The sequence below is a fragment of the Entelurus aequoreus genome, linkage group LG03 (assembly GCF_033978785.1).
Source record: "Entelurus aequoreus isolate RoL-2023_Sb linkage group LG03, RoL_Eaeq_v1.1, whole genome shotgun sequence".
NCBI lineage: Eukaryota > Metazoa > Chordata > Actinopteri > Syngnathiformes > Syngnathidae > Entelurus > Entelurus aequoreus.
The window spans coordinates 84,148,123-84,161,657 of NC_084733.1; the positions used below are offsets into that span (position 1 = coordinate 84,148,123).

General features: G+C 38.1%; 1 protein-coding gene across 1 annotated transcript in view; it reads left to right on the forward strand.

Moving 5' to 3' along the window:
• Nucleotides 1–218: 218 nt before the first annotated feature.
• Nucleotides 219–13,535, forward strand: part of asz1 (ankyrin repeat, SAM and basic leucine zipper domain containing 1) — a 39,576-nt gene continuing 26,259 nt past the window's right edge. The window contains exons 1-3 of the mRNA XM_062043019.1: nucleotides 219–412; nucleotides 4,831–4,933; nucleotides 5,034–5,159. Coding sequence (XP_061899003.1) covers nucleotides 314–412; nucleotides 4,831–4,933; nucleotides 5,034–5,159 — 328 coding nt within the window. The 5' untranslated portion in view covers nucleotides 219–313. The remainder of the gene's footprint in view (nucleotides 413–4,830; nucleotides 4,934–5,033; nucleotides 5,160–13,535) is intronic.

Consider the following 13,535-nt stretch of genomic DNA (forward strand, 5'->3'; position numbering starts at 1 on the left):
ATAATTCACTCAACAGTCAAGGCACTTTCAACAACAAGGAAAGAAAACAAAAGCAAATAAATATAGCGTATTAAATATTAATAAATAATAATAATATTTATTTTTTATTTTTTTATTTTTTTATTAAATACCAAAAAAATAAATAAATAAAAGACATAAAGGGCTACCTAAATCCCTTTAAATGTTTTTAACAAAGATTATTTCGACTTTTAGTTGCAGTGGAGAAGACGAGCAGTGGGCGCCATCTTGTAATGGCGGCTTGTGCACCTGAGTAATCACATTCATCATTAAAGTTTGTCGAAGTGCCGCAAACATGAACATCTTCCCGGCGGGCTACGACAGCGACACCAGCAGCGATGATTGGTACATGGAGCTTCCCAGAGACAAGCAGACGGCGTCGTGGTTGAATGAGGTGAAGTGGAATCAAATGTTGTGAAAGTGGATTTTAACATCGACATGTTGGCTAATTGCTAATGACGTTAGCCTACTGGCTAGCGTGGCTTATTCGACGCCGTTTTTGCGGTAACAACGATACAAACCCATCCATTTTCTACCGCTTGTCCCTTTTGGGGTTGCGGGGGGGGGGGGGGGGGTGCTGGAGCCTATCTTGGCTGCATTTGGGGCGGAAGGCGAGGTACACACTAGGACCAATTTAGTGTTGCCAATCAACCTATACTAGGGTGACCGTTTCCATGACACCAAAAAGGAGGACAATTTGCGGTATATGACACCAAAAAGGAGGACATTATGCGGCATATCAATAAATTACTATGGTGTACATAGGACTCTGGTATAATCTTATTTATAGTACAATTTTGAGTGGTTTAAAGATGATGTTTGTGTGGCTGAATAGGATAAAATATTAAAGTCAAGTGTTTGTTAACAGTACTTGTATTTATTCAATACATTGTGGTGTTTAAAAAGTGACCACTGAGATGAATCTTTTCAAGTGCAGATGTGCCACAAAGCATAACATGTGTGGACTTAAATGTAAACAACAATTAACAGGTAACATATATAATTTAAAGGCCTACTGAAATGACATTTTTTTATTTAAACGGGAATAGCAGATCCAATCTATGTGTCATACTTGGGGCGGCATAGCTCAGGTAGCAGAGTGGCCTTGCCAGCAACTTGAGGGTTCCAGGTTCGATTCCCGCTTCTGCCATCCTAGTCACTGCCGTTGTGTCCTTGGGCAAGACACTTTACCCACCTGCTCCCAGTGCCACCCACACTGGTTTAAATGTAACTTAGATATCGGGTTTCACTATGTAAAGCGCTTTGAGTCAATAGAGAAAAGCGCTATATAAACATAATTCACACTTCACTTCACTACTTGATAATTTCGCGATATTGCCATGTTTTTGCTGAAAGGATTTAGTATAGAACAACGACGATAAAGTTCGCAACTTTTGGTCGCTGATAAAAAAAAAGCCTTGCCTATACCGGAAGTAGCGTGACGTCACAGGAGGAAGGATTCCTCACAATTCCCCGTTGAGAAAGCGACGATTACCCCATTAATTTGAGCGAGGATGAAAGATTTGTGGATGAGGAACGTTAGAGTGAAGAACTAGAGAGGCAGTGCAGGGTGTATCTTTTTTCGCTCTGACCGTAACTTAGGTACAAGGTCTCATTGGATTCCACACACTCTCCTTTTTCTATTGTGGATCACGGATTTGTATTTTAAACCACCTCGGATACTATATCCTCTTGAAAATGAGAGTCGAGAACGCGAAATGGACATTCACAGTGACTTTTATCTCCCCGACAATACATCGGCGAAGCTCTTTAGCTACTGAGCTAACGTGATAGCATCTGGTTCAAATGCACATAGAAACAAAATAAATACATCCCTGACTGGAAGGATAGACAGAAGATCAACAATACTATTAAACCATGGACATGTAAATACACGGTTAATAATTCTCAGCCTGGCAAAGCTTAACAATGCTGTTGCTAACGACGCTGAAGCTAACTTAGCAACTTAGCAACCGGACCTCACAGAGCTATGATAAAAACATTAGCGCTCCACCTACGCCAGCCAGCCCTCATCTGCTCATCAACACCCGTGCTCACCTGCATTCCAGCGATCGACAGCGCGACGAAGGACTTCACCCGACCATCCGTGCGGTTGGCGGCTAGCATCGGCTAGGCGTCTGCTATCCAAGTAAGTACTCCTTGTTGTGTTGCTACAGCCAGCCGCTAATACACCGATCCCACCTACAACTTTCTTCTTTGCAATCTCCACTGTTCATTAAACAAATTGCAAAAGATTCACCAACACAGATGTCCAGAATACTGTGGAATTGTTCGATGAAAACAGAGCAGTTTGTATGGTGACACATTGAGTACGAATACTTCCGTTGCCGTCGTGACGTCACGCGCATACGTCATCATACATAGACGTTTCCAACCGGAAGTTTAGCGGGAAATTTAAAATTGCACTTTATAAGTTAACCCGGCCGTATTGGCATGTGTTGCAATGTTAAGATTTCATCATTGATATATAAACTATCAGACTGCGTGGTCGGTAGTAGTGGCTTTCAGTAGGCCTTTAAGACTCCAATTATTATATAATCTCAAATATTCCACTTTAAAATTTTATTGGAGGAAAATATTGCATATTTTGTGTTTTTTTCCATAACAAAACACGGTTTTCCTTGACAAAAATGGCATAGAACTTAAATCTTTAAAAGCGCTATATTGACAGATAGACCTAATGTTGATCTAGAGATTTAAACTTTGAATAATAATAATACTAAATAATGACACATTTTTTATATATTTTTTTGACCAAAATTCCTTTGGATCAAGCCTGAGTGGAGGCCTAAATGTATCTTTTTTATACATTTATTGTGTTGGTTTTTAAAATAAAAAATATCAAAATGGCCCCCGCTTGCTTTGATTTTTCAGTGTGCGGCCCTCAGTGGAAAAGTTTGGATACCCCTGGTTTAAACGATAGAGGGGGCCAGACGCCATTCTTTAAAAACGTAATATTGTACTATATTTATTATATTCATTTTCTATCCGTACTATGACTTGCAATATTTATTACATTCATGTTCCATCCGTGCTATGACTTATAATATTTATTATATGTGTATTGCAGTGTTGGCGTTAACGCACTTTTTATGTCTTTTTAGCATTGAAATCCGAAAGGACGCGCATTTCCGGAATCCCGCGCCCGCCCCGGACGCAGATTTTTAAATTTTTACCGCCCGATTTGCTAGGTTTTTTAAATTTTATCGATTATCGCTTTCCGCCGGTGTTTTGTTTTGTTTAAATTTGCCAGGTCAAATTTCCATCCATCCATCCATCCATTTTTTACCGCTTGTCCCGTTCGGGGTTGCAGGGGTGCTGGAGCCTATCTCAGCTGCATTCGGGTGGAAGGCGGGGTACACCCTGGACAAGTCGTCACCTCATCGCAGGGCCAACACAGATAGACAGACAACATTCACACTCACATTCACACACTAGGGCCAATTTTAGTGTTGCCAATCAACCTATCCCCAGGTGCATGTCTTTAGAGGTGGTGCGTGGGTACCCGGAGGGAACCCACGCAGTCACGGGGAGAACATGCAAACTACACACAGAAAGATCCCGAGCGCAGTATCGAACCCAGGACCTTAGTATTGTGAGGCAGACGCACTAACAATATTACGTCCCCATTTATTGCGTTTTTATTGGTCTTAAATTTTGATTCGCCGAAAGTTTTATCAATGACAATGACTGCCTCAGTTTGCTCTCGGACAGCTTTACCGCAAGGGGCTGTCAAAAGAAAGACTTCATGGTAAACACTAAGGTGAGTGTAATGTCCACATTTGTAACTTCATCCTGTGCCATGTCTCCAGTAAATGACTTGTTTTAGTCTTTGTGAGTCCATGGAAACTTCACTTTTATCTCCCGCTGCATCGACATCGTTTGAGGATGGAGACAGGCTAGCTGTTAGCTTCAAGTTAACCAGCATCCGACCAGACTGCTCCACCCCATAAACACACTTTGCAGGTCAACAAATACGTGCCTTTTGAAGTGTTAATGTGCGAGTGTTCAAAAGAAGTCCCTTGGAGAAGTGGCTGACAAGTTAGCAAGTGTCGCTCGCATCGCTGACATCATCACCGTAATTGTTTACTGAAGCAAAGTTGCTGACTGTGCGTTATGATAAACGCGCATGCGTCGCCAGGCTCTGCTTTTCATCCATAGACTTAACAGATACAATTTTTTTATTATCTATAGCAGGGGTGTCAAAAGTGTGGCCTGGAGGCCATTTGCGGCCCGCAGCTAATGTTTTAAAAGCCCACGGCACATTCTAAAAATACTATTAAAATAAACAAAAACATAACTACAGTGGAATAAAAAACAGCTGAAATGTCATGTAGAAAAAGTTGCAATGTTGACTAATAAAACATCCTTTTTGTATTGTTTCAGTTTCACAAATTCCTCAGTAATTTCACCAAAATGTCACTGTGGATATATTGAGTCTTTTTAGCTGATTAGAGAGCTAGCTTGCGCAGCTAGTGGGTCCATGACGATGACTTCTGTTTTGTTTTTTCATCCGTGTTACAGACACTGTTGGGAAACAATTAGGTGTGTAAGTAAACATTTATAAAATATGTCTGTGTAAATAACTCATTTCACAACGTACATATCTGCAGTTTATAGTCCGGTGCGGCTAATATATGGAAACTTTTTTCTTTCTTTCTGAAACTTGGTGGGTGCGGCTTATATACCGGTGTGCTCTGTAGTCCGGAAACATGGTAGTTTACTCAATGACAGATTGACGGCATGGTAAAAGTGAAATATGGCTGACTTACATGAGAATGTTTGTGTTAGGATGCAGAAACTGTGCTGCCAAATGCAGAAGATGAAGTTGGTCTGCTGAAAAAAGCCATCAATCGCGGCGATGTCGGCATGATTGGACATCTGCTAGACAATGGCAGGCACCTTTTTTTAATATTTATAAAAACAGAGCAAGAAGCATGTGTGCTTCCAGTGTACGAGAACATGTTGTCATGGTGTACTGTGCTCGTGAACAGGCATGGATGTGGAGACCAAGCTGGGCCATGACTTCTCTCCTCTCATGTGTGCTGTCAGTGTGGCCGACGACAAAGTCACCAAAGTTCTTCTGGACAGAGGAGCCGACGCCAACTTCAGCAGCAGAGGTCAGATACAGCTGCTGTTCAACCGATGCAAAGCAGTCTTTAATTATCCCCACAGCACATACACACACTTCCTAATCAACTACAAATTGGATTTCTAGTAGATCAGGGTTTCCCACACATTCATTTATTTGTGGCGGCCCGCCACGAAAGAATTACGTCCGCCACAAATTTAAAAAATTATTATTATTATTATTTTTTTTTTGTCCTCTCCAGCTTCTCAGGCAAATTATATAGTTGATGTAGGTGCCCATATCGGCTGTTCAGATTTACTTTACAAAAGAGAAGTTTAGGATACTTCTCTTGTTGCCTTATTTGTATTTGACTTTATTAAATGTATTTATATTAGAAACACAACATGTGTATATAACAAAGGGTGCAAAGTCTGCAGGCAGTAGGAAACACATGGTTAAGTGTAGGGAGTAAAACTGATGGCAGTCCAAAGTTCAAGATTTTTGGAGCTCTTTGTTCAGTGGATCAGATGTTTGATGAAGCTCTGTGTCTATCTACCACCACTACTGTTTTCTGTTTATTTGTTACTGACTGTGGCAGGACACCTCTGCCTCTGTTTCACTTTATGTTGCTGGTAAATAATATGGTTGTAGTAGTAGGCTAAAGTTAAATTATTTAGTATGCACTAATTAAAGGGGCAGAGCTTTGAGACATTTTAGCTTTTATATTTTATAAGATATATTTTTTGTAAGAACCACAATTAATAAATATATTTCAGTGAATAACTTATTGTTCAAATCTGTATATAAATATGTACATAAAGTGTTGTAATTATATTGTAAAATGGATGGATGGATGGATGGATGGACGTTTAAAACAAAACTGTTATTATTAATTACTAAGTATACATTTTTTGAGCCTTTTTAGAGAAAATCAAATCATTGTAGTAAATTATGCAAATTACTCGATGATGTCATGGTGACCACGCCCATAGCCACGCCCCCACCGCCACAGGTATCTTGGCAGTTTATGGGAAACACTGTAGATATCGACCTCCATGTTTTTTCAGGGCCGATGCAATACCGATTATTAGTAGTCGAGGAGGCCAATATTCACTTGTAGTAAAAGTTATTTAAACATTAATAGTATATGCTAGTAAACATCTGGACAAGAGTTTAAGTTGTTTAACATTTTTAGGAAACGTGGGAGCTAATGTCGTTTAATTCATCATCAAAAACCGTTATTACATGTGTAAGAGGAGCATCAACATTTTATTTCAAAATATGGAAAATCTTCTGGGAAAATTGGTCAAAATATGACATTTCTCTACATCACAATAACTCATTTACTTGGATCTGGACAACTTGGACATGGACAACTTGGACTTGGACTTGGACAAACTTTATTGATCCACAAGGGAAATTGTTAGAATAGAATAGAATGGACTTTATTGTCATTATATTTGCATATAACGAGATTAAGGACTCCAATTTAAGGTGCGGTAGTGGGAACAAATACGGGGTAAAAATAAATTACACAAGAGGTAATAAAGACAAAAAAAAAACAACTAACAATTGAAATAAACAGACTACTATCCAATAAAAATAATAAGCAATCCTGTACAATATACAAAACAGTATAGAAATACAAAATACAGTAGCTCAGTTACAAAGGAGGGAAAGGATAATGCAGGTATAAAGTAGACTAAAAATGTACCATAGTAGCAATATAAAATATAACATATACACTATATTGCCAAAAGTATTTGGCCACCCATCCAAATGATCAGAATCAGGTGTCCTAATCACTTGGCCCGGCCACAGGTGTATAAAATCAAGTACTTAGGCATGGAGACTGTTTCTACAAACATTTATGAAAGAATGGGCCACTCTCAGTGATTTCCAGCGTGGAACTGTCATAGGATGCCACCTGTGCAACAAATCCGGTCGTGAAATTTCCTCGCTCCTTAATATTCCAAAGTCAACTGTCGGCTCTATTATAAGAAAATGGAAGAGTTTGGGAACAACAGCAACTCAGCCACCAAGTGGTAGGCCACGTAAACTGACAGAGAGGGGTCAGCGGATGCTGAAGCGCATTGTGCAAAGAGATCGCCGACTTTCTGCACAGTCAGTTGCTACAGAGCTCCAAACTTCATGTGACCTTTCAATTAACCCACGTACAGTACGCAGAGAGCTTCATGGAATGGGTTTCCATGGCCGAGCAGCTGTATCTAAGCCATACATCTCCAAGTCCAATGCAAAGCATGGGATGCAGTGGTGTAAAGCATGTCGCCACTGGACTCTAGAGCAGTGGAGACGCCTTCTCTGGAGTGATGAATCACGCTTTTCCATCTGGCAATCTGATGGACCAGTCTGGGTTTGGAGGTTGCCTGGAGAACGATACATTTTGGACTGCATTGTGCCAAGTGTGAAATTTGGTGGAGGAGGAAATATGGTGTGGGGTTGTTTTTCCAGTGAAAGGAACTTTGAATGCTCCAGGATAGGAATGGGATGGCACTTTAAGTTCATATGTGAGTCAAGGCAGGTGGCCAAATACTTTTGGCAATATAGTGTATGTAATATTTACATATTATATATAATATTCTGATATTATATTATATTTTTATATAATATATACAATATATAACAAATCCCAATTACCATGTACAATATTACAGTATATGTAACAGCTGAAGCAAAAAAAAAAAAAAAAAGGGCAGCATAAAATAAAGAGTAGATCCAGCAGAAAATATGCATTATAAACAAAGAGAGGTAGCTAACATAGAAGTGGTCAGGTAATAGACAGATATCATCTATTGCCGTATGGCGAGTGATTATACAGCTGGATGGAGTGCGGAATGAAGGAGTTCTTGAATCGAACACTGTGGGAACGAAGCTGAAGGAGCCTGTTGGAGTATGACCTCAGTTGTCTGGTGGAGTGGGTGGGCAGGGTTGTTGGCGAGCAGTTAGTCCAGTGTCCTCCTGTCCCTCATTGACACAAACGCCTCCAACTGCGTGCCAATAGGTATAAATACTCCGTTTTATACAATTTTATAACACTTTATGGATTTATGGATACACTGTAAGGTTTCCTCGCAAAATATCGTCAACATTTCAATAGAAACAATTCTGGGCTCCTTCATGTGGATTATAGTTGAGACGTTTTTCAGGATGGCTGACATCATTTATAAAACATAGAAGTTAAAACACAACATTTTGAAATAGCAGCGACTTTAGTGACAGACTTTAGTTTCACTGCAATCACCAGTAATCCTGCCCTGAATGTGGACTTGCAGGCACTCACAGAAAGTCCTTGTGACTAAACTTCTGTATTGGTCCCGACTGGGAGAATAAACACGCCTACTAATTTAACTTAAAAAAAATAAATGATGTTTATACCTAAATATTTTTTTCAATCAGACTTTTTGTTTGTGTCTGCAAAGATTCAACTCCTCTGATATAACAAGTACTTAAAAACTCTGCAGATACTTTTTGTTTCATTTTTAAGTTTGTGGATGAAAAATATTTTGTTTCCGAAATAATCATTAAACTTAATTTATTTGTAGGTGCACATTATTTTACGGTACTTCAACTTCAAATTGTACTTTAATGTGTTTTCATAAAATACAGAATTTGAGTAAAAAAAACAAACTTCACAAGCTCGGTCGCTGCTTGCCGTTTGCCAAAGCACTGGTGAGAAGCACTGATGTATGCAAATAATACAAATAATCATTTACCATTTGAAAGTGATGTTCACTAAGTTTTCACTTGAAATAAAAGTCTTACAATATTCAGTACACCACTGGTACTTTGTTTACTGCTGATGACGAGCAAAATAACGAAATAACTTTGAGAAGATAAAAAGTGTGTCAAACTCAAGGATGGCCTAGAAATAATATGCGTCAAAGTACCTTATCATTTCATACTAAATGTATTTGACATTTTGACAGAAAGAAAATATGTACTTCATGAAATTGCATCCCTTTCAAACTTTAATTCTATTCCATATCGCACTAAATATTTATATATCATACATTCCTTGCAAATTTTTTTGTGAAAATAAAAATACATTCTTAGATATCTGTTTGAGTTATGATTTCATAGCAAGTCATTCATTATACACGGCAAAAATGACAACAGATTTTACGGTGTTTTTACAGCATGTTACAGTAAATTAAAAAAAACGACGGTAAAATTCTGTCGATTGAGCTGGCAGTTTTTTTTACGGTAAAATCCAAGGTGGTTGTTTTCACCCATGAATATTGTAAATGGAAAAACAGTACCACATTTTTTTTTACAGTAAAAAACTGGCAGCTCACTTGTCAAACAAAAAAAAAGTGGTACTCTTTCCCGTTTACAGTAAAATGTTGTAAAAACCACTTCCTTCCAATTTTACAGTAAAATTGTCGACTAACCTGCCAGTGGTCCTGTTTTTCTATTTACAGTAACATGTTGTAAAAATCCCCCCCCCCCCCCCCCAAAAAAAAAACCCACTATATTTTACAGTAATTTTCTGGTGACAGATTTGCCATCTAATTTTACTGTAAAATCCACAGTACATATTTTTTTAAAGTGTAGGTAATATGTATATATATATATATATATATATATATATATATATATATATATATATATATATATATATATATATATATATATATATTGTTGCGTTAACCAGCATTCCTCCAATGGGGAATTCAAATTGCTAGTCTCTCCCAGATTCTTTTTATGGCGATATGCTGTTGTTTATATTCAATCACCAGGCAGAAGTTGGTATTTTGTGGTTTATTCTCCAAGCTTAGAGGACAAACCTGAGACCAATCCAGCACCCAAGCGTTCCCTAGCCCGGTCCAGATCGGTCTACCAAAACCCCGGAACTCCTGTCTACTTCCTCCTTCTCCTGTCCCCCCCCACCTGCTGTTTCCCCAGTCTAGCTGTGCTTCTTATCTTAGGAATATAATGGCAGTCTCAACAAAGACAGCGCTCTGACTCTAACCAAGGACACTCGAATCCAAGCACTTTGTACCACACGAGACATTAGCTGATGTAAATATGACTATAGTTTTTAGAAAGAAGTAACACTTAAATATGGATATATGGAAAATATCTCGTTCCATCAATATATATATATATATATATATATATATATATATATATATATATATAATATCAATCAGATGCAAAGACAAATGTAAATATTATTAACTGTTAAAAGTGGCCCCCTGACGGCAGCTATAACTGCGATATAAAACGGTGCGCCTATTTTACAGAATAATTCTGGTTGTGCTTACCGACCTGGAAGCTATTTTATTTGGTACATTGTGTAATGATAAGTGTGACCAGTAGATGGCAGTCACACATAAGAGATACATATCGACTACAAGATAACGCTAGTAAACAACACCGAAACTTTAAATGTTTCACTGATAATATAGAACATTACACACGGAGCTCAAAAATATGTCAACATGTATTAGTACGACTTTGGTAAGCTATGAAGCTGCACTGCTTGATGGATTGTTGGAGCATTACGACTACAGTAGTCAAGACATATGAGTATTATTATGGTGTGTATATAAGGACCCCAAAATGGCACCTATGAGCGGACATATCATCTGGCGTTTTGTTTCGCCGTATTATGTAAAACCAACTTTTCTTATCTTCTGGTACCTGTTGTGTAATTGGGATCTATAAGTCCTGAAAATTTGCGCGTATCCACCATTGCAGTCTGTGCCGACGCCGTAGTCGATAAGCTTCTTCTTTTTCTCTATCTTCTTGTTATGGGACATTCATCCTCCACTGTTGCCATTTCTAATATAAAGTAGTGTAAAGTTCTAACTTATATCTGTCAGTAGACTCGCTATGGAAGCGCTAAAAATTACTGTTGTATTGGGTTTACATAATTCACCCACAGAACTTTAGTTTTGGTCTGCCGGTCGTTGTTGTTGTTGCACTCGTGAGCCACGGATGAGGATATGCTGCTCCGTTGTTGATTGAAGTAAAGTCTGAATGTCATTACAACAATTAGCTCCATCTTTTGACACTTCTTCCACTCCCATCCTTGCACGCTACATCGCTACAACAAAGAAGAAGACGCCGTCGAAGGTGAGCCACGTAAATAAGACCGCCCACAAAATGGAGCATCCTGATGCGACGGTCAGAAAGCGACTTGAAGATGGTCTGTAAAACATCATCTATGCAACATTTTGACCAGAGAACCATTACATGTTATGTAGACCACAAGGAAGTCTTCTAAATGTAGAAAACAAATCATAATATGACCCTTTTAATGCGCCATATAATCCGGTGTGCCTCTTGAATTGACCCGTTCATCGGCAGTGCTCCTTATAATCCTGTGTGCCCTATGGTCCGAAAAATACGGTACTATTATACGTGGAAAGTGTCAGAAATGATCGTAATGGGAGTGAAATGCTGTCATCATGACGATGAGGAACGTTTGTCTGGGCAAAACATGCACTTTACAAACATATCAGGTGACATGTTCTTTGGTGTGCAAATGTAGTGACTTCTTGCAGTCCAAAAGGCATGTGGGGGAAAAAAGTTATCCTACTACTGCTCATGCTAGCCAGTTGGCTGTTGTGGACGTGACCATGGATGCCAGGGTATTCATTGTGGCATCCTGAACACCTTCAACTGCTATGTTCCAATACTACAGTTTGAAATAATAACTGATGATTGAAATAAGCATTTTTTCTGTGTTTGTTCTATTTGAATTTGCTTCATTGACTCAGTAGGTGAACAAGATGTTCAACTCATCTCTGGTTTCTTAGCTTCAACTGGCAGGTTGAAAACAATATCAAAAATCCTGATATTGATTGAGATCGGATGATATGAAAAAATTAATTGTCCTAATTTTTTTTGCTGTATTGCCCAGTTTTATCCTAAAATCACACGCATGTTTTCCTGAAATGGTATTTCTGTTTAAAAAGTCATTTAATTGTTTAAAAAAACTGTTTAAAAGTGTAAGTTTGATACAGGTCAGTGGTTATTAAAACAGCTCTTCCTCAGAAGGGGTTTGAAAAGCAAGAGGGAAGACGTCTGTCTGAAGAGAGCAATCCTAATGCTTAAAGATCCTAGGTGACAAATATCTAATGATACAGCTCATTGATACAAATGTATGTTGAGTGATCACATGGCCAAAAACTTGAGTCTGCTCTGCATGCATCTGCCACCTTTTTTCAATTGTTTGATGCCTTTAACCTAATGGTGATGACGCCACGGAGGAAATGTAGCAAAACACCACGCCTCTGATCCTTGTTTTAGTTGCGGCATAGGGCTGCGTCATCTTGCAGGGAAACTGCATGTGTTGGGTTAAGGTCTGCCTGCTCGAAGTAAGTCTCCCATGTTACATGCCCAAAGAAGCCACACACATGCTCCTGTTAAATGCCCTTTCTTTTTTTTACAAATACACTTTTCCTTTACAAATTTTTTAGTATTCCTTTTTTTACTCCATACTTGACCCACTGAGAGCTGCAACTGAAAAACAATGATACGTTTTGTACATTGAACATACAATAACAAATTCAATATGTACCAGCAGTGCACAAAAAAATCAATTCACATCCGGATCGTGATTCCTATTTATGCCGATTCTATATGTATTCACAGATTTAAAAAATCGATTTGATAAACATTTAAAAAATTTTTTTTTTTAATAATACATTTTTAAAAACACATTTGTTGGGTATCTTCACACAACTACAAGGAGTTTCATTATAATTATGCAAATCCAGTGGAACCTTGATTTATGGTTCTTAAATCGAAAAGTTCATATATTGAAGCAAACTTCTCCATAAGAAACGATATAAATATGAATAATCGGTTCCAGCTTTGACAAAGGTTCATATTTTTCACACCTTGAACACAATACAACGTGCTATATCAAACAAACATAACAAGGGTGATGCAGTGTTTCCCACACATTCATTTATTTGTGGCGGCCCGCCACGAAAGAATTACGTCCGCCACAAATAGATTTTTTTTTTTTTTTTTTGTCCTGTCCAGCTTCTCAGGCAAATCATATAGTTGATGTAGATGCCCATATAGGCTGTTCAGATTTACTTTACAAAAGAGAAGTGTAGGATACTTCTCTTGTTGCCTTATTTGTATTTGACCACTACTGTTTTCTGTTTATTTGTTACTGACTGTGGCAGGACACCTCTGCCTCTGTTTCACTTTATGTTGCTGGTAAATAATATGGTTGTAGTAGTAGGCTAAAGTTAAATTATTTAGTATGCACTAATTAAAGGTGCAGAGCTTTAAGAGACATTTTAGCTTTTATATTTTATACGATATATTTTTTGTAAGAACTACAATTAATAAATATATTTCAGTGAATAACTTATTGTTCAAATCTGTATATAAATATGCACATAAAGTTTTGTAATTATATTGTAAAATGGATGGA